This window comes from Mytilus californianus, unplaced genomic scaffold (assembly GCF_021869535.1).
Source record: "Mytilus californianus isolate M0D057914Y unplaced genomic scaffold, xbMytCali1.0.p SCAF_1, whole genome shotgun sequence".
NCBI classification, from domain to species: Eukaryota; Metazoa; Mollusca; class Bivalvia; order Mytilida; family Mytilidae; genus Mytilus; species Mytilus californianus.
This window is the reverse complement of record NW_026262581.1, coordinates 134,198,154-134,225,453: the sequence shown is the minus strand read 5'-3', so window position 1 is coordinate 134,225,453 and position 27,300 is coordinate 134,198,154. Positions and strand designations below refer to the sequence as shown.

At 31.9% G+C, this 27,300-nt stretch overlaps 1 protein-coding gene across 2 annotated transcripts; it reads right to left on the bottom strand.

Moving 5' to 3' along the window:
• LOC127735218 (uridine-cytidine kinase-like 1) lies at positions 1 to 27,300 on the bottom strand. Of its 2 annotated transcripts, XM_052245339.1 has the most exons (15): positions 27,224 to 27,300; positions 17,056 to 17,318; positions 16,109 to 16,215; positions 15,246 to 15,416; positions 14,378 to 14,449; positions 12,468 to 12,657; positions 11,351 to 11,412; positions 10,665 to 10,783; positions 9,946 to 10,039; positions 8,468 to 8,530; positions 7,764 to 7,778; positions 4,525 to 4,647; positions 3,893 to 4,058; positions 2,352 to 2,450; positions 1 to 282 (listed from the first exon to the last, which is right to left on the bottom strand). In XM_052245339.1, the coding sequence occupies exons 1-15, from the start codon at positions 27,277 to 27,279 to the stop codon at positions 164 to 166; spliced, it is 1,719 nt and encodes a 572-aa protein (XP_052101299.1). In that variant the 5' UTR covers positions 27,280 to 27,300; the 3' UTR covers positions 1 to 163. The 2 variants fall into 2 exon arrangements, with proteins under 2 accessions (XP_052101299.1, XP_052101307.1); XM_052245347.1 differs by lacking the exon at positions 7,764 to 7,778.

The following is a 27,300-nucleotide window of genomic DNA, read 5'->3' as shown; positions in this document are numbered from 1 at the left end:
TTCATTAATAAAATCTAAAATAAAAAGAATGAGAAATGATAATGCCAAGTCAAGCTACCAGTACATAAAAATACAAGGACTGGAGACAACCAATAAAACATTAAAATCCTAGCTATCCTGAAATGTCAGCAGGAATGATTTATTTTGTACAATCTTCTCTATATTATTCTGCTTGTTCTACATCACGACATCCAGGTTCTGAATAACATCTTGTCATCTGAGTCCTGTCTACCTGTACTAGCTTTTCAAAGTCTGTTCCAAAGTATCTGTCTCCAAAGTTCCCTGGAAAATAAATACTTTTAAGATCAAAGCATCTGTTAAGATCATGCACTACAGTATATGATAATATTTGCAGCAAGTCTTTATTTCTTTTACTCTGCATCATTATAAATGCTTAAACACACGAAAGGCAGTGTTTTATAATCTTCTGAATTGTATTAAAATGGTGCCTTCCCGATTGTCCCACTTTTTGAAATTACAGGTAAAAAAATAATGAAATTTTATGGGAAAATCGGGACTATGTATTAAAAAAACTACCATACTGAAGCATGTGCCGATATCAATTCATTGCAACAACAGGAATATCTGCAATACTTATATCAATAAATAATATTATTCTATATTTGTTATATTTACTAAATATTATTAGTCTTTACCAAAGACATATTTTCTAAGTTTTAAGAAGCACTATGTACTTTATGAACAACTGAGTTATATAACTTGCATTCATATCACTGTAAACTTGCACAATTTGAATTTGATTCTTAAATGAATTGAAGTGTACCAACCTTTACAAATAAAATAACATGAATAAAAGCACTGTAAAGTGTTAAATCCACAAGAAATCTTTACTTATTTGCATATATCAAAACTTTTTAAAATCCACTTTCTTCAACATAAAAACAAGATTTTCCTCAAAATTATTTAGTGAAGATAGGTTCATTGTAAACTAATCTAAAGATGCTTAGACTTGATTTTTTATTAGTAGTTATTGGCTTTGAACTAGCTTTCAGTAACTGTGTTTCATTTCCAGACCAAACAACTGATTTGTTGTTGATTTATGACAGTGGCAAATATTTTATGCATATATATGTTAGACTCAGATCGAGGTCCGACCTCTAATTGACGTCAGTTCCTCAAATCGACGTCCAAATCAGACGTCACGTTCTCAATCTCCAATATTTTAACCCTCTAATCGATGTCCAATGTGATGTAATGAATCACAAAAATTTTTTCATATAACTAAATGAGATGTGGGTATACATTGGACGAAAATGAGTCAACAACATAAAAACAAAGATAATCAAAGACATCTAGAGGGCAGTATACAGACTCTAACAATAGAAAGAATAAAAACTTACAGCCAATTGTTGAAAAGTATTATTAATTGGACTTAGATTTTTCAACAACTTTTTGAGTTTTAGGTTCAACCAACCCTTTAATAAAGTTGTGATATCACTGCGACAAGTCCATAAAACGAACGTCGATAAGAGAAGTCAAAACTTGGACGTTGATTTGAGAACAACAAAAAAGACGTTGATTAGAGGGGCATAAAATTGGCCGTTGATTTGGAATGTAATTTTATTGTGACGTCAAATTTGGACGTCAATTTGAGGAACGGACGTCGATTAGAGACTGGACGTCGATCTGAGTCTTACATATATAAGACGCAAACAAAATAATTCTAAATTTTATACATTGTGTACATTCTGCAAAAATGGCTTGACCAGGTTGAAAGTCAAGACATTTGGACTGAAACTGAAAAAGGAGTGTATGCTGGATAGGAGCAGATATTTTGCCTGGCAATAGGCTGACTAAGCATCCTCAAAAGATTTGTTGCTAGGGTTCTTAAATTTTCATAGAGTATGGCACCTTACACAAGGCATCTGATTTAACATCCCTTTTCAAATTGGACATGGCTGCATATTTATACATCCAGCACAGCAAAATGGATGCCCCTGAACATTGAATATTAACTACAGGATGGGAAAAGTCAATGTAACCCTATTTCTATACCTTCGTCAACAATTGAGGTTGAGATGGAAAGAAAATTGAAGGACCGAGTCTATTACTATATATATGTTTGTAGTACTTTGGTCATTAGCAGATAGTTGTCTCATTTGAAATCATACCACATCTTATTTTTCAATATCCCATTTGACAGCTTTGGAGGGAGATACTTATGTATGCATGTAATAATCATGCACATAATGGATTTGCATGATTATTACATGCATACATAAGTAAAAACCGCTATCATTTACTGAGTATAAATGATAGCGGCTTTTACCCGTCAAGATCTTACATGGAGGTCACTTCTTGGGTAAATAATGACAACATAGTTTACATACCTATTCCAGGCAGAATATGGAATTTTTCATTTACTTCTTTATCAACAGCTGTTGTGACAATCTTAACCTTAGGAAAGGCATAGGCAACTGAGTGAACACCTACAAATATCAAATACAATCATATATTACTTAATCTTAGGAAAGGCATAGGCAACTGAGTGAACACCTACAAATATCAAATACTATCATTTATTACCAACAATGGACAATGTTTCTTTCACTAGTCTGTCAGATATCAACCAATAGTCTGTCATATTTCAAACAATAACAAGTAAAACTTAGTCAAACATTGTCTTTTAAAGGCAATAACTCCTTCAAGGATTCATCTGAAAATTTTCATGAAAATAGAAAGTAGTTAGATATTGACATTTTGAGATTTTCTTCCATCTTTTATGGTTTTCATGATATAAGACAATAAATGCATTTTACCCATATGTTCATTTTTTAACCATGGTGGCCATATTTGTTGAGAGACAGACATAAAAAACACAAACTTTATACTATATACCCCTAGTATCATTTAGCCCAAGTTTGGTTGAAATTTCAGTGGGGAAAAAGTTAACATAGATGACAATGGAGATGGACACTTAGTAATGGCAATAGCCCACTTGGCCCATAGGTAAAACTTTATAAATAAATAAATATCAATAATAGTTCATGTTCATGAATGCATCTTATCAAGTTGCTTTTCTTCAGTTCCCTAACAATAAATAAAAGAAGAATGCGTCTGAGGACATGAATGCCCCCGCTCAAGCTTGCTTAAAATATGTGAAAATACTTTTGGGACAGACAGTCAAGGGTAATACTTAATGTCCCTTCACCTAGCGTCGGGGGCATAAAAAATTTAACCGGCTGTGAGGAACAGGAATTCTGTACTGCCAAATAAGGGACTTTATACCCATAGAAAACAGTAATGTTTTTGGTACAATTTATCATCTGAATAAAAAAAAAGTGGAGTAAATAAACCAACCAGTCAAAACCAAATTAATGACTGTACAAATAGTCAGAACTTATGGGGATCCACTGAACTATCTGCACCAGACATTGATGCACTTGTTACTATTACCCATGGACAGAAAAAAAACCCAGGATAATTAACTTGTGAATATCAAAAGAATCTTCAGTATAAAATATATTCAAAGTAACACTTCATTTCTTCCCTAAACTTGAAAAAAAAATGAAAATGACAATTCCCAAAACTCACCAATGAAACACTGGGTTTTCAAAATATTTCAAGCCAGCTGGAGAACTTTTCAATCATGTTTTTTAATCCCTTTTGACTATGGGTACCAAAGGCACTCACTAGAAAACCAATGGCAAAGAATTTTGCAAAAAAATGATTGTCATATGTGAATATGTCTGTCTGACAATGTCATCTGGCCATGACATCATTTTCATAGTCAAAGTTTTCTTGTTACATGTAGTAAGACCTTTATCTCAAAGATTCAACATAGCAACCTCTTCAAATCAATTATGTAGACAAGACTTTTCAGCTTGTGCATTTGTTTCATCATATATAATGATTACCAAGATTAACATACCAGATTCAGCCATCAATAAAGACGTCAAAGTAATATTTTCCTCCGGAACATCATGGTCCAGAAGAACACGTATAGCCATCATGGCAGCTGCTCCTGTGGCCACAGTGGCATCCATTAAAATCACCTGACTTTCTTTTATGTCCTTTGGCAACCTCAGGTAATGCAACTACAAGAAGGTTTGATATATAAACTTTTAATTGTAATGCTTTTATATCCAAATATCTTGAAAAGAGACAATTTTTCCTTCTCTATTGTAAATTTTCCTTTTTGGATGTTGATGTTCCATTGGTCCCATCTTTCAGTGTGTATATTTTCCAACTCATTCACTATGCCTGTGTTTGTAGTGACTTTTGTATTTTAATGAAGGTAATTTATGTATACAATAACTGGTTCATTATTTACTACAAATTAATAATTACCTTTACTTTCAAAGATACATTTGTACAAAGATTTGGTTTGGAAGTTTGACTGTACCTTTGAATAAACTTATTTCCTTTGTTATTGACTGACATATTTGTTTTTTGTTTGTTGTTTTTCAGCAGAAAACAGAATGTTGGTTTTCTCTTCTATCACATTTTGCCATGGTTCTCCTGTTACCTTGTACATAATTTTGACATAGCCTAAATGCCTACCTCTGGTTCTCCTGTATCAAAGTTTGTCTGTATGAGTATTTTACCAAGACGCACATCTTTACAAACTTCACATAAGGCTTGTTCCATTGTTTCTCCAGCTCTCAAGATTGATACTCCACAAATCTGACAAAATTAACGATGCTTTTGTAAGGCAAGAACAATAGAATACTATTCAGGTATCATTCAGAAAAAGTATTACAGACATACAAGAGAAAAATTAAATCTCCTAACAGATGCATGTTTCCATTACTGTTTACTTATCACGTCATTAAATTATTCACCATTAAATTATTTAAGATTGATATCTTTCCAACTCGATGGAACCTAAATGAGGGAAAGGTCAATCAAAACTATTTATAACTCTTTATGTCGTTGTACATGTATGTGATTTACATTGAAGAAAAACAGCATTGAAATTTTATTAAAATATATAATTTTTGTGTATAAAAATCTTGCTCTTTGAGTGTATTATGACTATATGGATTATTATGAGAAGATCTCATAGTGCTACAGGAAGTGTATATACCAAAAGTCTTTTCTTGGTGGTAATAGCTAAAAGTTTGGGCTACAAGTAAATTACAAGTGTTAATGAATTTGTATATTGCAAAAAGACCTTGTCCTTTTTAAAATAAATAAGACAGACAAGTATACTGTGAAAATTTTCAGGTTAGAAAACAGCTCATAGCATACAACAACTATGAGATTATTAGCACATACACAAGAAATAAATGCGATACTTTAGTAGGAAAATATTGGTATAATCATGCATTTTTTTTTCTCAATCAGAACTATGAACCCTTCATCTACAAAAAGAACACCTTGCTCACAAAAATATCACTAAAAGAAAAATATATATCTGTTAATTATCATCTGAAAAAAACATCAGAGAATGTGATTAATCTTATGACTATTGGTCACTTAGTGAATTGTTAGCCTGGTTCCAATGTTAATCTGTACAAGAAAATTCAATTAAATGAACAATAAAGCAATGACAAACACCTAAAAATATATGTTCCATGTTTTGTTTTTTAATAAAATAATATATGTACATTTAAAACTATTACTAAAATTTGCTGATTTATCTACAAGATATCATCATTTAACTGAAAACAAAAAATATACATGTATGTGATGTGTAAAAGCACTATAAAAACATCGAGTGCATGAATGCTATGCAAGAAAAATTAAACAATTCAGCCTGCAGTCTGGCATAAGTCAAACCTGCTTCACAACACAACAAAATCGATGTGACACAAGTTGTGAAACAAGTGTTTTAGCTTAGAGGATTTTCCAGTAAAGAAATCTTAAAGAAATGTAGTTTGAAAATTTACTAGTTGTTCACTAGAATAAAATGAATATCTGAAGACAAAAAGTACTATTTTTTTAAGATTTACTTTGGAAAAACCGTCAACAAATCAAACAAAATATCTATTCACAGCTAAACTCTCATACAAACTCCTGTTTAATATATCAATGCTATAAATAACAGCAATCATGTGCAGAGGTTTCCATAGTTAATACAATCATTAAACGTATACATAACTGATTAGTTCAATTTTTAGTGACTCAAATGTTTTGGATCAATCACGAAAACATCGTGGTGGGTTTCTAAGACACAGACTTAATCATAAAACTAATCTGATGAAAAGGTAGACAAAGGTATATCCATATACTCAAGAAAAACTTGTGGCAGTGAATCAAAATCTGGTTAAGTACAAAGAAAAAACATGCATTTTTGTGGACCTTTAGTCATTAATAGACAGGAAATTATCAAAAATTCCAGCCAAACATGGTAACCACAGAGAGATCAATGGCCTGGAATTTGGTCATAACATAAGAAAACGGTAATCTCCTACTTTGCTACAAGGCACATTAACTGACAGTGCATCCCTTGAAATGTTGACCATAAGAAGACTAAGTTTGAGATACTAGGTGTTGACTTTCTCATGATAAAACTCAGAACAGTGACAATATAATGAAACCTGCGTAAATTTTGTCAAACATCCTCAAAATGTAGTTTTTTCAATTTTTCTTCATGCTTAAACTTGGAAAAAATATAAGATAACTGATAAAACCTATTTATTTCTTCTGAAGACTTTCCGATCATAAAGTTTCACACATTGTTCTGTAAATATTTCTCTCAAAGAACTTTTGAATTTTAACTAATATTAATATTGTTACAAGCACAAGCTATAATAAGCTTTTGAATGCACCTGAGTGTATGTGCACAATTTTTATCAACTGTTTCAATATGATATCTTAAAACCTTTTCAAATCAAATCATCAAGTCTGATATTAAGTAAATTCCTATTTACACAGGTACCATAAATGTAAGTGTATTTATTTAAATTTAGTCACTGTTCAACCACTTTCTTTATTTTGTTTAGTTGCAAACAACATGTCAAAAGTTAGAAGTAGATGATTAAATGGAGTTTTATACTTTCTGCTAGTCATTTACACATCCTCAAACACATCTATGATTTTATTAATTGCCTTCAGTTCAGAACTCTGCATTATCTTTAAATCTGGAGTAGTGACATAAAAATTGGACAAGTTTAGATAATTTGACAATTTTGGAAACCCTTGTTTATAAGTTTGTCAAAATTCCCCTTTTTAAGTAACAATACAATATGGTTGGCCATAATAGCACACCAAAAGTTGTTAATAACTTGTTACCTGTTACAAGCTAAAGCTATAAAAGGGAACAACAAGGAATTTTCTACTTCAACTGGTAAACTATTTGACGACTAAACTTCAACACTACCTGTTCTGAAGCGTTTTTTTTAAAGTTTCAAATCTTCTTTTACATACCTCCTGCAAAAATACCAAATAATCATAAGTACAGAAGTTGTACAAAACTAAGTGATTAAAAATACCTTTCAAGAGGACTTCGTTTTTTTAAATCTCAGTTTCTGGGCATTTTTATTCTTATTTCAATAATTCCTTAAAAAAAATCAAATGTCTTAAACCTGGACATCATCTGCTGTCCTTGACAGTAAATAATGGACTATTTCTTAAATGTTATTTCCAAACTTTTCAATACAGGACAAATACTTTGAGTAAGTATAAACTAGTGACTAATTACCATCAATTTTGTAATTAGAAAGACATTTATACAGAAAATATTTATGAATAGAAGACCTGGAAACCTCTGCATCTATCTATTTGTCTTTAGAGGAAATAAAAGTTATAAGAGGAGAAAAAGCACGGTTAAAGGAAAACCTTACACATATGCTTACCATTGGACTAGAGTTCTAGAAATACATGCAATGATTATAAAATATTATTGGCACTATTCAGCACTGCATAGTATTTCATCTATTACAATACTTTATCTAAAAATCTTCTCAAAATACTTTTGACCATAGCCTAATGTTTTCTGAAAATATTGAGAATAGGAAATCTCCAACTTATTAAGCCAGTTTGTCTTAATAGAATTTATAGGCAAATGCATAAATTGAAAAGAAAATTAAACTTTTGCTGCAGTATCTATTCAATAAGACAATTAGAAATTTAACTTTAAGAATTTTCTTTAACCAGTGTTTGAAAGATTTGTATGAAAAAAATAAAATAAGTAAAAGGTTTTTCAAGGAAAATTGAAGAAAAAACTGTAATGAATATTCTTGATTATACTTATTGCAAATAACTGTTGCACCATTACATGCTTAAAATAACCTTCCCCATCACCTTATTGAATCCCATCACATTAATGAAGCCGACAGTGTAAAAGGTATACATTTTTTCTGCATATCAATTATTTGAATTGTATAAATTTGCCCCATAAGATATACAGAAATATATATCCCACACTACAGACATTTCTAGATAATACTTGAATACAGTTTTGTGCAATATCAAAAAGTATGAATTTGCTTGGTTGAAGATGTCCGTTTTAGTCCTGAAAGTATTATTAAACATGTGCATTTCTAAAGACTTTACTCACCTTGTCAGCATCTAATCGTCTCCCATGATATGTGGTTCCTTGTGGTGTATCTACACTGACAGTCTACCAATAAATGTAGTATACAACATAAGAAAGGTTAGAAGGACTATTTGTTTGTAAACTTTACAAAAGATGTCAGTTAACTAAAACTTAGAAGATTTCAGGGGCTGAACATGTTTGCAAGGTTTTATTTTCATGTTTTTCTTGTTCTTGATTCTGATCATTGTTTCTGAACATTATGGATGGTTTATGGACAATTAGAATACTGGAAAGGAACCATATGCCCTATGAATAATTAAAACAGTCAAATTCACTCTAAATAGGTCAAATGCTTCATATTGATTTATTGAAGTGGTTTTCAAAGGCAATAATGTAAACTCCACATTGGTTCAATGTTAACTGACGTTCTGCAGCAGAGGCCATTTTGAATGTTGGATTGGATGATCAAATGTAATTTAGAAAGAAAACAACCACAGAATTTTAATAGAGCTAGATTAAATTAGATGTCAGATGGACATGAGAAACTCACACATATATATATATATATATATATCAAGAAATTTGTTTTACATGCACACGTATAAAAATTGCGGTTTTTATCCAACGCAATCATAGGTTTGAACGATGTTTTCAATTTAGACTTGTTTATATTTTTTCGTTTGGGCTTGTATTATATTTGCCTTTGGGTTTATATGATCCGTTCATCCTATTTTGACTCCTCAAATTCAAGAGTCTATCCTAAATTGAGGCAAATTGTATGGCTTTCCAAATACCGTTTCGATTCCTAACATCACTGAAGAGACATTTAATTGTCGAAATCTGGATATGGTGTACAAAAATCTTTGCACCTTTTGTTTGCGGTATATCATCTTTTCTGCAAGTTTATTGTTTTCTATTAAGTATCAAATTCATAATTAAGATCCATTTATTACATCGGTGATCCGTTTATTTGGCAATCGCCAATGGCAGCCAGCAGGGTTTAAGAACATTTGTTGTTCGACCTGTTAGTCAAATGCGTTTTGTTAAAATATACTTTTTCACTTTTTTGGTCTTTTGGAAAATGTTGTTTGTGCTGTATTTAGACCCCTCTAACAAGAAATTTGTTTTGCATGCACACATATAAAAATTGCGGTTTTTATTCAACGCAATCATAGGTTTGAACGTTGTTTTCAATTTAGACTTGTATATATATATATATGAACTCTAATTTGTTTTGGATATCCATAGCAGGATTTAAGGTATACAAAACTCACTCGCAGAAACAAATGTCACCCTACCACCGCTGCTTCTGAGCCAAATTTTGCCCACATTCGTGAATACAGACTGCTTTAGAAGAGAAAGTGTAAATATCAATTTCAAAGTCATTGATTTTACCTTGTATGGAATCAAATTCACAACCTCCTGTAGTATCAGGCGATCACACCAAGGAAGTCAATAATAAAACTTTTATTTAAAAATGAAACAGCATATTCACTTACTTTAAAAGGTAATAAAGAAACAGCATACTCAAACAACAACCGCATTAGTCTTTTAGAATAAAATATGAATTCATCTCGTGGAGTCTCTCTATTCCTGTAAGATGTAAGTATATATTTGCCATGTGTCAATAAGACTATGGAGTTTTTCCGAGGCTCAACATATTTGAAAATCAAAAAGATAGCTTTATAAGCTATTTTATTTTAATCAGATAGCTTGTAAAAAGGAACGAACGTCAGTAAACTCCTGTTGCCTCATATCTCACATTCATATACAAAAAATAAAAAGATGATTACAGTACCAACAAAATAAAAAACTATATTAAATGCCTTGACAGGCTAAAAGGTTTGCTGAATGACTGGACAACAATCCTGTAATGATCAGTCATGCAAAAAATTATTCCTTGACATTTTCTTTCCATTTCTGTTTGTTTTTTTTAATTGTCAATCTCAAAAATGGTCGAAGGACATATAATGTCAATATGTCAATCTAAGTATTGTTTTGAAGACCTACCTTACAAATGTGTGTAATCCCTGAATCTCTGGGGTTTGTTCTAATGACCTTCCTTACAAATGTGTGTAATCCCTGAATCTCTGGGGTTTGTTCTAATGACCTACCTTACAAATGTGTGTAATCCCTGAATCTGTGGGGTTTGTTCTAATGACCTACCTTACAAATGTGTGTAATCCCTGAATCTGTGGAGTTTGTTCTAATGACCTACCTTACAAATGTGTGTAATCCCTGAATCTGTGGGGTTTGTTCTAATACAAACAGTGTATCTGGTTTCTTACAACCATTGTCTGCAGAATGTGCCAGTTTGGACCTCAACTTGAAACCTCTCTGAAATCAAATTTATCAATAAAACATGACAATGTTTCCATATTTTATAATCCAATATTTACTTCAATCTCACAAGGTTTATTATGTTTATACTCAACTGACTCTATCATTTCTATTCAAAATGTGATGAATGCAAACATATACTTGAGGGGTTGTGTTGTCCTTTTGCAAACAACAATCATTCAATCAATCAATCATTGTCCTTTTGTTTTTCATGTTTATAAAGATGTATTTAGAATGGTTGGTCACTACTTTTGAACTGTTTCACATTTGAGTTTGATGTGTCTCTAATAGCCTGATCATAGTGTAAGAGTCACTGCTCATTGTAAGATGACTTTCAAATTTTTTTTTGATTTTCTCCCCAATTGTATTTAGTTAAATAGCTTTCACATTGGAAATATTACATCAACTCCATATGTTTACATTCAATCCAATTAAATGTTTCCCTTTGTTTTTATAAGGACAGAAGCATTTTCTACTGTTCGTGCACATTAATTCCATATTTTACATTCAATTCATTTAATCTTTTTCTTTGTTTTGTAAGAACAGAAAAATCTTTGTTCTTACCTTTTGTAACTGACCATGGACATGCAACACAACCAACTGAATAGCAACAATATTCTCTCCTCCTGTTAGCAAAGTAATGTCAAATCAATTAGGAACATATATCACACAACTCCTGTTAACAAGATGCATTAGAATTTTTATTGAATTTTTAGTTTCATTTATCCAGAGTAGCATGTTTGAAGGCAGTAGGGGTTGTCAACATAATTCTTAAATGGGATCACAAATATATATCATTTAACTTAAGTTCACACTGGTCATTTGGGCCAGATGAACTAAAAGTTACAATATAGACATTTTTCCTTTCAGTGCAATTAACACCTTTTACCTAAGAAATGTAAGACCTAGGCAAAATCTAATTAATCATTTCTAGGCTGGGAATGTTATATGGAATTTAAAGGAAAAAACCTAGAAGCATCAACATTGAAAATATAAAAAAGAATCTAACCTTGAGTTTTGACACCTGTTTGAACCTTATTTCACATAAATGGTAAGTGCTATATTTCAAATGATTTAAAATCAATCTTATGGTAAACATTCATAAACTGTTAACATAGAGATATGTCTCACCTTTTAGTACTTTTGATAATGCAAATGTTGAAATTAAAATAGCAATACTTTAACATGTAAGTTATGCAAATATTCAAAGTCAATGAACCACGACTGAAGGTACATGGCAAAACAATCTCCATGGAAATGAGATGTGCCAATGCTAATACAACTGCATACCAAATACCATTGACTTATCATAAGTCGTTCCCTTTCAACAAACATTGACTTGAAAACTATGTAAAAGTTTTCAAAATCAATGAACCATGATGAGGGGGTGGGGTTATATAATCTCCATGGAAACGAGACTTGCAAATGCCAATACATTTGCGTACCAAATATCATTGACTTAACATTAGTGGTTCCCCATAAACTGACCTAATCACAAACTAATACATTGTTGACGCCGCCGAAAACAGCATACCTATGTCTTGCTTTTTGACTCTGTCAAGGCGAGACAAAAATCAAACACAATAATTTGACCATTTGGGTCTCTTATTAAGCAAAGCATTGAGTTTCAATCCCCATTTCCCATACGTAAGTGGCACGGATCAATGTGTTATAATGATACCTCTGGGTACAATTATATCTGCACATGACATTGTAGGAGAAATCCAATGATCAAAGGCTGGCTTTACAAATGTATTATACTGCTTGAGAACACCCTCTAGTTCTCTTCCTCGTTCAGCTATGTCACGCTTCAATCGTCGTGCCAGCCGTACATCAGAATCTGTATCTACAAATATCTTCATGTCCATTAACTGAAATGTATAAAACAATTAAGACTTTGGTTAAAAATTGTAAATAATGTCATCCCCCATCTTTACCATGCGTATTCTAAAACATTCAAAATACAATACAGCATTGTAATACTAGTTACAAATTTATATGAATCACTTATAAATATTTAAAGAATCTCCAATAGAAAATCTTGGAAAAATCTGCTACAACTTACAAAATCATTCGTAAGTTCTTTTATCATTTCATAACATTTCATGATTACCAGCAAAATGCATAAATGTGCTAAATAATTTTCTTGCACCTAATCAATATATTTTAAATTTCAGGAGCTATCAAAAAATGTTTGAAATCAATATGATTCAGGTTAGACAGCCTGATTCTGGTTATATTACCTTACAATTACCTTAGTTCAATCTGAGCAATCTTATTTCAATACCTGACAAAAATTAATAGCGCTTGACAAAATTAAATTAGAATTGACTGTGTGGAAGAAAATTTGGTTAATTGGTTTCAAGTGAAGCTGTATAATCAATTAATATCATTTTTATAATTAGTTTTTCTGGAAGTTTGTTTGCATTTAATATCAAAATATGTAGTATGCTAGTTTTTCTCCTTTATCAGATTTAAGGCCAATGTATGCAAACATATTTAATTAGTATTTCACATTTTAATGAAATTTGTATGCATTTAAAACTACTCTAACTGGATCTGAATATTGAAAAACTTATACATGTAGTATTTATATATAAATCCATTATTTTGATACTGGTATGCATGAAAACTAAGAACTAAAAAATTTGAAATTGAACATTTACCTATTATGGTCCAATATCCAAATTCTAAATACATGGTTAGAATCAAGCATATCAAAGAACCCCAATAATTCAATTTTGATGAAATCAAACAAAGTTTGATTTTGGACCTTTTGGACCTCAATGTGGACCAATTCAAAAACAGGCCCCAAAATCCAAAATCTAAATACTGTGTTAGATTCAGCATATTAAAGAACCCCAAGAATTCAAAACTTTGAATTAAAAACCACATTGAAATTGGTCAAGAAATAAGCAATTTATACAAAGTATTAAATAAAGTATTGTTTCAGGCCCCTTTTTCCTAAACTGTTAGAGAACCGTCGTACACAAGCATCGCACAAGTTGGCACTCCGAGGCGGGTGGGGAGCAAGAAGGTGAAATGTGGTTTATTTTTATCAATAGTACCGCTTAAGTCGACACTAGGGGCTGTCTTGACCTTGTTGTAGGGTATGAATGATTCGTTCATTGTTGAAGACCCTACATCAACTGTCAAGATGAAGAACAGGAATAAAAGCCCTATTCATTGATAATTTTCTATGTTTTCTATGTATTGTGTGCAATTTTGTCCCATGGACATTTACTCCATATCCTTTCATTTTCTATTACCCCCAAAATCAATCCCAACCTTCTTTTTTTGGTATGGAAACTTGTGGTACAATTTCATAGAGATCCATAGACTTTACTCAAGTTATCAAGTTAAAATAATGCTTGTTTTTCAATTTGGCCCCCAATTCCTAAACAGTTAGGATAATAACCCCCAAAATCAATCCCAACCTTCCTTTTGTGGTATGGAACCTTGTGGTACAATTTTATAAAGATCCATACACTTATTTTCAAGTTATTGTCTGAAACCAATGTCTTCGGACGACGATGCAGTCATGTAAAAAACAAGTGAAGAAATAAACAATTATCTAAAAGGTGTACTTACATCTAATAATTCTTTATTCACAAAGCTCATTATGCCTTCAAATATTACAACATTGGCCCCATATATCGTTCTCTAAAATGATAAACACAAATATTACAACATTGGCCCCATATATTGTTCTCTAAAATGATAAACACAAATATTACAACATTGGCCCCATATATCATTCTCTAAAATGATAAACACAAATATTACAACATTGGCCCCATATATCGTTCTCTAAAATAATAAACACAAATATTACAACATTGGCCCCATATATTGTTCTCTAAAATAATAAACACAAATATTACAACATTGGCCCCATATATCGTTCTCTAAAATGATAAACACAAATATTACAACATTGGCCCCATATATTGTTCTCTAAAATGATAAACACAAATATTACAACATTGGCCCCATATATCATTCTCTAAAATGATAAACACAAATATTACAACATTGGCCCCATATATTGTTCTCTAAAATGATAAACACAAATATTACAACATTGGCCCCATATATCATTCTCTAAAATGATAAACACAAATATTACAACATTGGCCCCATATATCGTTCTCCAAAATAATAAACACAAATATTACAACATTGGCCCCATATATCGTTCTCTAAAATAATAAACACAAATATTACAACATTGGCCCCATATATCGTTCTCTAAAATGATAAACACAAATATTACAACATTGGCCCCATATATCGTTCTCTAAAATGATAAACACAAATATTACAACATTGGCCCCATATATTGTTCTCTAAAATGATAAACACAAATATTACAACATTGGCCCCATATATCGTTCTCGCAAGTAGCATTACCCAAAATAATATGTAAGAAAAGTGTATGCCACTGAGCTTAACTTACTGTATTTTGATCTCTACTGTGTGTGATGAAGTTATAAATAGGAACTTCCACACTTTTGCCATCTTTTAATCGGCGTAGTGTGTCTATCAATAAATCAAAATCAAAGGCATCAGGATGATCAAAGTTGTATTCATTTCTATTAGCAGTCTCATGCATTTCTTCATTTAATACCTGCAAAAATAAGAAAATCTTCATTTCTTATAAAACAACTAATCCAATATGAGCAGGAGTGAATTAGCACCGTTCTTTTTATTGCATTGACTTATAATATATATAAGGTAGACAATACAAGGAACTATACATGTATCTTTTTTATGTCTTCTCATTTATGTTAATGCATCATCATGGACAACACTTTGACAAAACCTCTTGTTGTATGATGTCAGAGTAAAGAAATTACAGGAATTCTTTCACATGGGAAATTATTTGTTTTTATTTGAATGGGAAATTATTTGTTTTTATTTGAATGGGAAATCAAGATATTTCATTGCAACCAATGTAATAATAGCTGATGTTTGGAAGAATGTTTAGATATTAAACTGATTAGCTTTTACTGTCTTACTTCCTTAAATGAAAAAGTTAGATCTTTCCTGAGATTTGAAAAAAGTGCTTTTCGTTTTCATATATTTAAAACCAAGCCTGCATTTAAATATACTTTGTAGAATGAACTCATACTGCAAAAGCTGACCATGTAAACATCTAAGGTTTCCTTGCAGTAGTTTGACACCCCACCCCACATCCATGCTTGATCTATGAACTAATTTTAAGTAAACTGACCTATGTGATATCTTATGCTTCTATTATATGCCTGGTTATAGTAGTTTTACCTTATGCACTACAATCCTCTGTAAAGCCACACTTACTTTGTAGAATGAGTCCAGACTCAGTAAACTGACCCAGGGAACATCTAAAGCTTCTATTATCTTCCTGGCCACAGTGGTTTTACCGGAGGCACTGCCACCACATACACCTATTCGTATTTAAATTTAATGCATGTAAAAGATTCAAAGCACATGCTAGTTTTAAAGACTAACTTTGACTTTAATTTATCAAAGAGATTTTTAGATGTATGAAATCGTTTAATTTGCCTTTAAATGCATAAAAAAAACAATATCTATATTTTTAAATGTCGCTGGACTGAACAGGTTTTTATTGTGTGTTTTAGTTTTATGATATATGGTCTAGATATATATATAGAGAGAGAAACAAAGGGGGAAATTTGTTAGCACTTAAAAAACTGGTTTAATCCCACCACTATTTGTCCTGTACCAAGTATAGCTAGCTGTGATCTGTGGTACATGTTGTACTGTGCTGTATTATTGACGATTCCTGTAATCCATTTTAATGTAAAATGTATGCGAGTTAAAAATGGTTTCAGCATTTTGTTGCAAACCATGAAGGTATGCTCGTTAAACCCTTAATGACCTTCTAATAATGGTAGGATGGTCTATGACCAACACTCCCAACAAAAAAGGTAAATGCAGGTAAAACAAAATTTTCTCTGTAATTAAATTATCTAGTTCATTTATCTAGTTATCTACAACCACACCATATTTCTTCTGTAATGTTTATAATTCGGCATGTTTGGTAGATACATTTGTAAGTTGCAATCTTATTTACTCTGGATATCAAAGAACAGAACTGTCAAACCTTAGTTCATCTTTTTTGACAGGTACATTGTATATCAATTTGTTAGTGTGTTGGAATAGATGTTTAAACTCACTGTTGTAAATTTTAAATGATTGCATGGTTTTTATTAATGTAAATAAAATGTGCCAATGATAAAAAGATGAGATCAATTCTTACTAACCTATAACAAATGGTTCTTTCAATGATCCATGTGAATCATACCATGGAGGTCTTCCAGATGTATATAAAGTTCTTAACCCGGACTGATAAACGCGTTGAGATTTAGATGATGTAGTGAAGGATATTTTTTTGTTTATTCCTGACTTTGTAGGTGATTTCGGTGCTTTAAGTGGTGATTTTGGTCCTTTCAATGGAGATTCTGGAAGATTAGTGATAATGGTCAGTTCTTCTAATCCATGGTCCACATCTTCTCCACTGCCACTACTAATTAAAATATACAATACAAATGTTAATAAATTCAATAACTTTTTGCTACAATAATATTTTTTTTTATATTCTTAATATTCATAACAGAGACTTTTATCAACAGTTGTGTAGTCATAAATACATGTACATGTAGTTGTCACTGTTCCTTTTGATATTTCTTCATTCATAAAATTTGCATGTTCATGTTATGTTTTTAAATTCAAATGTTTGGTCATGCATGTAAAATTCAGTAGTAAGAACATCAAAACCAGCTGGACATGCTCATTCTTAATGATGTACAATGTATATCCCGCTTTGTTAATTCATAATATAACATTTAAAAACAAGAGGCTCTCAAGAGCCTGAATCGCTCACCTGTAATTTTTTGCTTAAATCTTTCATCAATGATTATTTTTGCTTTTCAATATATATTTATGAGTGGCTTAAAAATGCCATTTAAATGTTCTTTGTATCTGTCATATTTTCTTCAAAAGCAAAAAAATGCATTTTACCCCTATGTTCCATTTTAGCCATAGTGGCTATGATTCTTGATGTACAAGGAAATAAAATACAAAATTTATACTAGATACTCTGAAACTCATTCAGCCCAAGTTTGGCTGAAATTAATTCAGCAATTTCAAAGGAGAAGATTTTTGAAAGAAAGCAAACTAGATGAACAAATTGTGAAAATCTTTAAAGGGCAATAACTCTTTAAGGGGTCAATTGACAATTTTGGTCATATGAACTTATTTGTAGATCTTACTTTGCTGAACATTTTTGCTGTTTACAGTTTATCTTTATCTATAATATTCAAGATAATAACCGAAAACTGCAAAATTTCCTTAAAATCATAAAATCAGGGGCAATAACCTAAAAATCAGATTTGGCTGATAATTTCAGGGCAGGTAGACCTTGACCTAATGAATACTTTAACATCTTGTCTGATTTGCTCTAAATGCTTTAGTTTTTGAGATATAAGTCAAAAACTGCATTTTACCCTATGTTCTATTTTTAGCCATGGCAGCCATGTTTTCTGAGGAAACAGAAAATAAAACACAAACTTTAATTTAGATAAGCTTAGAACCATTCAGCTTAAGTTTGGTTTAATTTGGTTGGAGAAGATTTCTTAAAGTTAGAAAACATGATAAACAAATTGTGTAAAATTGTCCTTAAAGGGCAATAACTCCTTAAGGGGTCAATTGACAATATTGGTCATTAAAAACTTATTTGTAGATCTTACTTTGCTGAAAACATTTTTACTGTTTGCAGTTTATCTTTATCTATAATAATATTCAAGATAATAACCAACTAGAGGCTCTCATAAGCCTGTGTCGCTCACCTGTATTTACTGATGCTTTGGAAATCATGTAAAATAAGGTTAAAATCATAATTGATAGTATTAGATATTAGATATTATAATGATATCTAAGATATTAACAAAAAACTGCAAACTTTCTGTAAAATTACTAACTCAGGGGCAGCAACCAAACAACGGGTTGTCGGATTCATCTGAAAATTTCAGGGCAGATAAATCTAAATCTAATGAACATTTCTACCACATGTCAGATTTGCTCTAAATGCTTTAGTTTCAGAGATATAAACCAAAAACTGCATTTTACCCCTATATTCTATTTTTAACCATGTCGGCCATGATGGTTGGACGGCGGGGTCATCCGACAAATTTTTTAAACTATATACCCTAATAATGATTAAGGCCAAGTATGGTTAAATTTGTCTCTGTAGTTTCAGAGAAAAAGATTTTTGTAAAAGATTACAAAAATTTACGAAAAATTGTTAAAAATTGACTATAAAGGGCAATAACTCCTAAAGGGATCGACTGCCAATTTTGGTAATGACGACTAATTTGTAGATCTTACTTTGCTGAACATTATTGCTGTTTACAGTTTATCTCTATCTATAATAATATTCAAGATAATAACCAAAAACTGCAAAATTTCCTTAAAATTACCAATTCAGGGGCAGCAACCCAACAACGGATTGTCAGATTTGTCTGAAAATTTCAGGGCAGATAGATCTTGACCTGATAATCAGTTTTATCCTGTCAGATTTACTCTAAATGCTTCGGTTTCAGAGATATAAGCCAAAATCTACATTTTACCCCTATGTTCTATTTTTAGCCATGGCGGCCATCTTGGTTGGTTGGCGGGGTCATCGGACATATTTTTAAAACAAGATACCCTAATGATGATTGTGGCCAAGTTTGGTTAAATTTGGCCCAGTGGTTTCAGAGAAGAAGATTTTTGTAAAAGCTAACGACGACGGCCGACGGACGACGGACGACGGACGCCAAGTGATGAGAAAAGCTCACTTGGCCCTCTGGGCCAGGTTAGCTAAAAACTGCAAAATTTCCTTAATATTACCAATTTAGTGGCAGCAACCCAACAATGGGTTGTTAAATTCATCTGAAAATTTCAGGGCTGATAGAACTTGACCTAATGAACATGTTTACCCCATGTCAGATTTGCTTAAATGCCAAACACTGCATTTTACCCTTATGTTCTATTTTTAGCCATGGCAGCCATGTTTTTTGACGAAACAGAAAATAAAACACAAACTTTATTCTAGATACCCTAAGGATCATTCAGCTAAAGTTTAGTTGGAATTGGTTCAGTAGTTTCAGAGGAGAAGATGTTTGAAATAGTTTACACCGGACGGATGACGAGAGACACCAAGTGATGGCAAAAGCTCACATTTCCTTTGGAAAGGTGAGCTAAAAAGACTATTATACCTATAAACATGAGTACATTATAAGTTTTGGTTCCTAATCTGTAAAAATCTCATTTTTGAGTTAATCTTTGATAGGGGATTTTATTAAACACTTTTGAAAAATCTACAGTCAGGTACAAATGTATAACTTACATTTGCCAATGATTTTTCTAGATCTTGGATACTGATAATGAGTTGGGTCTTGCAAGACCTTTTACTCCTAAACCTATATTTACAGTCAATTAATATGTTTTCATTTGTAAGATCTTACTTGTTAAAATATGTTTCCAATATTTCACATATTGCCGTTAGTGAAACAGGTCTATAATTTATAGCGTTGTTTGTCACCCTTTCTAAATATAGGTTCAACATTAACCTGCGTCCAATCTGTTCAGAAATCAATTATTTTTTTTGAATTTCAAAAATGGAGACAATATTTCTGAAAAATTATGTAAAAAATATGCTGGTAGATTATCAGGGCCAGTGGCTTTATGGGGAGTTAAGTTTTAGAGTAACTTCAATGTTCAGACATCACAATATCTTTTTTCCCTGGTGGTCCTTGAAGAAATCTGCTGGTCCTCACTATCATTTCTATTGCAAAACACCAAAATTGCGTTGATCCCTTGCAAACTTTTGGTGGTTAGGACCTTCGGATCACCGCTTTTAGAAAACTCTGAATATTCTGTATTTATTAATATTTATGTCTGGCATGGTTGGATGGGGATTTGACATGGAAAATCTATCTTCAGCAGTGAAAGCACTTTTAAATTGTTCCTTTGGGATGTTGGCTTGTGTTTTAGGGTTACTGTATAATAAACAATCCTTTCCTTTAAAAACTCCTGATGTTTCTGTTTTCTTACTTTTCATAAATTGCCATAAAGATTAGGGTTTTTCTTTAAACTGGGGGCTAATTATGTTACACTATAACAGAAAATCAGTGCACAATTTGAAACATTATAATAAATAATCAACAAATGTATGTGAACTTTCTTGTCGCTAAATATGTCTACCTGTTAATAGATGGATTACTATTGACACAATTTTGAGTAAGAACTTCTCTTTTGTCACCATGGTGGAGGTCGATGTGCGCAAATTCCTTCATAAATAAGCCAAATTCAACTTTTTGTACTGACCACTAGACTCTAGAAAAAGAGTTTTTCTAAACAAATTCTATTACTTTATTTGTTATTTCAGTAACGGTCAGTTACCGTCACCTTGCATTTTATGCAATTATGGACGTGTTACATAAATACGGCATACTGCTATTATCTTCATAAAAATACTCTTTTATTTTTATAACTCGGTTTTGTTTGATCAAATGAAGACTTTGAAAAACTAGATTTTTTTGTTCCTTTACCATATTGTGGGAATATATGCGTGCAGGAACATGACATCATCACTTTATGACACCCTCGGTTTAAGAAAACTTACCGTTTACAGATAAAGTAATAGCAAAGATTACATCGGACATAAAATTTCCTTCAGAGGAATAAAAGGTTTATTAATTTTAGAATCAATTTCCATGATCCTTTTCAATGCAAACTGCCAGTGTAACTTGTTGATTTCAGGTGACGTAAATTTGAGATCCGTTCAGATTGAGCAAAAGACAGAATTTATGGACAGAATGACAATATTGTTGGTTCATTTGACAAACTTCCATCTCTGTTTGCCTCATAACAGCAAAATATGATATTTCTATCATTTAGGAACTGGGTTCGTAATTAACAGTAACTGGTCCTTGTATCCATAAAATTTCAAGCAAAAATCGGCACACCAGTAAGCCACTTTTCTCTGTATATAAGAGGAATTAAAATCTGAGTCTGTGGTCCTAGACCTAATGGTTGGTATAAACAATTTTCGTGTTGAACATGTTAAAAGAATATTTAAAAAGTATTTCCTGTTAAAATTAAAAGTTATTGGAGAAAAACTGTGAATTTCTGACAGTATCTGGTATTGGGCTAGTACGGTCTAGTAAGGATCTCTTTTCAGACTTGAGGGTATCCAATGATTCAATTTGGTTATAAATCAAATAAGAAAATCAACTGTTTATCCCTCAAAAATGAAACCAAGGGAAATAATGCTACCTCAAAGTATGCCATTCATAACCTATCTATTAAAGATTAAGAAATTTCTAAATCTAGACTGTAGAAAATTATTCTATAATGGTTATATCTTACCACTAATTGATTATTATTTAAGGAATGACTGTAATATTTTTTCTGTCTATGAAGAAATAACATCAAAAATGTGGTGCACACTGAATAACCCGCTTAGCGGGTTATTTTAAAGTGTGCACCACATTTTTTATGTTATTTCGAATAAACAGAAAAAATATTACAGTCATTTCTTATAATTTAATTCTTAATTCCATTTTAAACCGCAGTAAATCATGAAAAAACATTGATGACGACAAGGTCATATGACAAAATTATGTCTATGAGCTGATAAACAAAACAACGTCAGCCAATCGTAAGACGTGTTACATCCAAAATTAAATTATTGTTGTATAGTTTGGAGTAGTTGTAGCAGTGAAGGTTTAAATAGGATATTAAAATTACAAAAAAACATGAAAAAAGAGCTGCTAGAATTATACTAGAAACAGACCCTTTTGCTCCTTCTGAGCCCTTATTCAAACACTTAAACTGGATGACAGTTGAAAAGAGAATAAAATAAGTTTGTGATGACATTTAAGTTCATCAAAAATGATGCCCCACCATATCTTACTAGCAAGTTTCATTATGTTTCAGGCAGAAATCCATACCCCTTGAGAAATGCTGTTCAAGGAAACCTCATACTCCCTAAACCAAAAATAAAATTGTTCAAGAAATCTTTTATGTATTCTGGACCATTCTTGAGGAATAATTTGCCAATATCATTAAGAAATATTACAAATGTTAATTCTTTCAAATACAAAATAACAGATCATTTATTGAAATCAACCTGTTGAAAAAAAAATATTGAATATTGATTGTTTCATCATGTTTATTTTTTCATAACATTTTATCAAGTTGTATTGCACATTATCATCATACTTGACTTTTATACTAATGTATGCCATGTATATGATTGCATTTTTGTTTATGCTTTTCTATGATGAGGGCCTGAGGGAAGATTAGTTATATAACTAACTGTGTAACCCTCTTAAAATAAAGTATTGTTGTTGTTATACACCAGTGATCTATCACAAGCTGTTTTATGTGAATGAGTTACACCAGTTGACCTGGGGTAACTGATTGTTTGATGACTTCGTTAACACCAATTTGGCGTAAACGAAGTCATCAAACAATCAGTTCTTCTTCTTCCGGTAACCGGCCACCGTCAACTGGTTGACTATTCTGCCACATTTTGGAGTGAACACATGAAATATTTTTGAAATTTAATAAACAAAAAGAGAATGGGTGCAATTTAATATATATACAGGTGCAATTAAAAACATGGCATTTAAATCTAATGACGGAGCTGAGCCTTGAAGGATTCAGGACTCTGGGCGGAGACAGTAGAGTTGGGCAAGGTGTTCCACTCTCTGATTGTTTTAGGATAGAACGACTCCTTCCGTACAGTTGTTTTACATGATGGAATTCTAAATGCCTTTTCGTTGTTATTTCTGGAAGGGCGTTCATCTGGTATTAGCTTACTGGATGTATCAATTAATTATTTTGACATAGTTGTTTTGTAGCTTATACATCATTATTAAGCGGCTATGTTTCCTTCGTTCTTGTAGGGTAGACCCTTCAAGATGTTCAAGCATGCTACTAACAGATGAGGTGTTGTGATATCTGTTAGTAACATACCTTGCTGCCTGTCTTTGCACCATGTCCAATCTGTGGATGTCGTTTTGTTGGTATGGGTCCCATACTGCACTAGCATATTCAAAAGTAGGCCTGACGAGGGACATGTATGCTTTTTCTTTATGTGACTTGTTTGAGATGTTAACATTCCTTTTTAAGAAGCTAATGGTGTTGTTGGCTTTGGAGCAGATGGAGCTTATGTGTTTCCCCCATTTAAGATCTGATGAAATAGTGCATCCCAGGTATTTAGCTGATGTTACATGTTCAAGGTTATGGCCATGTAGTGTGTAATTGTACTTTGATGGAGTTCACTTCTTGGAGATGGTGAGTACATTACATTTGTCTGGATGGAACTTCATAAGCCATGTTGTTTCCCATACAGCCAGTTGGTCAAGGTCCTTTTGCAAGTTTGCTGCATCTGCATTGGATGAGATTGTGAGATAAGCAATAGTATCATCAGCAAACAGTCGTACGGTTGATTGAATCCCCTGGCGCATATCGTTTATATTAAACAAAAAAAGGCTAGGTCCCAGGACGGATCCTTGTGGTACGCCGGACTAAACAGGTATGGAGGTCGATGTTTCACCCTCTACTACTACTGACTGTATTCTACAGTTTTTACAGTGACATATCAACATAAGCATTGTGACATAGGAAATTTATGGGAAGATGTCTATTAGCAGTCAGGGGTACTACTTAAACAAGTGATTTCAGAATCACTTCTTCAAGTGATTTTGGCTATGAAATATTAAAAATTTTCACAAAAATAGACACAGACTTTTTAAAATCACTGAAACAAGTAATTTGAGAAATTAAAATGAAATCACTTCAACAAGTGTTTATAACATTTTCTTGATATTTTTCCCACAAGCCTGCCTTTTTTATTGGTAAAAAGACAAGAATTCCATTGAAAAAACAACTATGTACATGCAGAAATTGTCTTTTGCTTGATTAGCCTGTCAGTTTTTACAGTTTATTTAAAATATGCAAAAACTGGAATAATTTGTAGATCAGGACATAACCTTGAAGTAGATCATTGTAACTCTAAAGAAAACCAATCAGGTTACCTAATATTGTCATACATGTCCAAGACATACCAAGATGTCGATATCGTCGATATCGACAATGTCGACACAATATCGAATCGATATCGGTGAACTTATACACTCATATCATAACCAGATGTAGATTTTGATGACGACACCAATGACAAAACCTGATGTTGATATCGTTTATATCGACAATGTCGACTCGATATCGATGATGACTTAAGATAATGAATAAAAATAAGACGTAACAAGCTGATTATATATATAAATTAAGACCGAAGTTTGATATAGGGATAGATGATGGCTGAATTGTAATCTATTTATTTTTTTAAAAGACAATCAGGTGGTCACATCTTCAAAGTAATGTACCCTTTAAAACACATTAATGTATTCTTCAAAAAAACAAAAACAAAATGTTTGCTTGTATTACATTGACAATGGCTGACATGGTAATTTAGGTGTTAACTAAGTGAGATATGGTTGCATACAAAGATCTAAAAATGCAGATATAGTACAAACATGACTTGCTATGTAAAATTCAAATCCATGGGATGTGAACTGATTCCCATTTCAAACAGAGAAAACATGGTTTATCTATTGGTTGAAATTAGATTTTAACTTTATTTGAATAGTTTCGAGTACTCTTAGATCAGTACTTTGTGATTTTGTCTATTTGTTGAATTTTATGTATTGATGCTATACCACCGTCATAGATTTAAGGGAAGTTTTAACGCACAAGTTTAACCTCGCAACATCCTTATTGTGATTGACACTTCTCGGGAGCTCTTTGATTAAGTGGTTGTCGTCCGTTGGTGTCGGTCATATTAGTTTTTGTTTATCATTTATACATAAATCAGGATGTTTGTTTTCCCATTTGAAATATTTGATATTTTGTTATGCCGGTTTGATTGTTAATCTTTGTTGTGAAGACTGTGACGTATAGTTGTTAACATCCTCATTCTTTTTGTGTATTGTGGTCTGTTGTCTCATTGCAAATCGTGCAACATCCCCTTATCTTAGTGAGTAATTAAGGTACATAAACTAAACGAAATAAATAGAGAAACAAATTATGAAGAAAATGTTTAAATGTTGATATGGAATTGATATCGTCGACATAGTTAAACAGACGAAACAGGAGAAACTAAATTGTCTATACAGATAACTGTAGGAGATAAACATTTGGAATTTAATTTTTCGATATCGACACGATGTCGTCGATATTGTCGATATCGACATCTAAAATAGACGATCTGGGAGAAACTAAAATTGTTTATATACATAACTATAAAACAGATAGACATTTGGAACATAATGTGTCGATATCGACTGGATATCGTCGATATCGATATCTTAAAACAGACGAACCAGGAGAAACCAAATTGTCTATATAGATTATCTTAGAAGATAGTCATTTGAAACATAATGTGTCGATATCGACTGGATATCGTTGATGTTGTCGATATCGACATCTTTATTAGACGAACCAGGAGAAACTAAATTGTCTATATAGAAAAATGTAGCAGATAAACATTTGGATCATTATATGTCGATATCGACTCGATATAGTTGATGTCGTCGATATCGAGACTACATTGTGTCTTGGACATACCTCAATATTGTTGACCTTTGTCTGATAGTAAGAGTAGTTAATGAATATTTGATTATAGAAAAATTCCCAAGGGTACTTTTAAAAGCTTTAGCGCACTAACTTACTGTCCAAGCGTACTGGTGAAATTGATATACAAAATAAAGGGATAATTAGTTCTATGTAGGAAAATTATAGAAAAGTTTGTCAAAATATGGAAAATCAATGAAATTAGCATTTGAAGATCAAAGGAAACACCAAAATCACTTAAATAGGTGATAACTGAAATCACTTGTTTAAGTAGTACCCCTGACTGATTAGTAAGACCCAATAAGGTCTATCCTCGTATTATGGGTTTTAGTGCTATTAAGAACACATTGTGACGTCACAATTTCCATTGAAAAAGCACGCAAAGTACGAATTCATATGACGTACGAAAACATATGATCTGACCATATATGGTAAATAATGTCCACAAACAGCAAGAAGGTGTATTTTTTCTCTACATCAAATTTCTAACTTAATTTGAAATAAATAAAGTTATACCAAATGAAAACATCTACATAAATTTACAAATAACGCAGGAATATTATTTGCTGTAAAATCTTTTTTTTTTATTTTGCTGATTCGCATGAAAATAAAAGATTTGGGAGAATGCCAATAAACATGTAGAATTGCACGTGGCTGCATGACAGCGAAATGCATTTCAATTGCTCTATTACGGTTTAAATAATTAAGTAATCATGAATTGGGAAAGTTAGATATCACATATACCTATCTGAAATGCAACTATTTGATCTCGGATTTTCGAATTTAAAAGCAGGTTCCATTGTTTATTTTCTATTTTCCCA

Coding starts and splice junctions, on each gene's coding strand:
- LOC127735218 (XM_052245339.1), bottom strand. CDS start 27,279: ATGGAACCTGCTTTTAAATTCGAAAATCCGAGATCAAATAGTTGCATT. Junction 10,040..10,664: donor GGATTACACACATTTGTAAG/GTAGGTCATTAG, acceptor TACATCTTACAG/GAATAGAGAGACTCCACGAG. Junction 8,531..9,945: donor TTTCTTTATTACCTTTTAAA/GTAAGTGAATAT, acceptor ATTTATTGGTAG/ACTGTCAGTGTAGATACACC.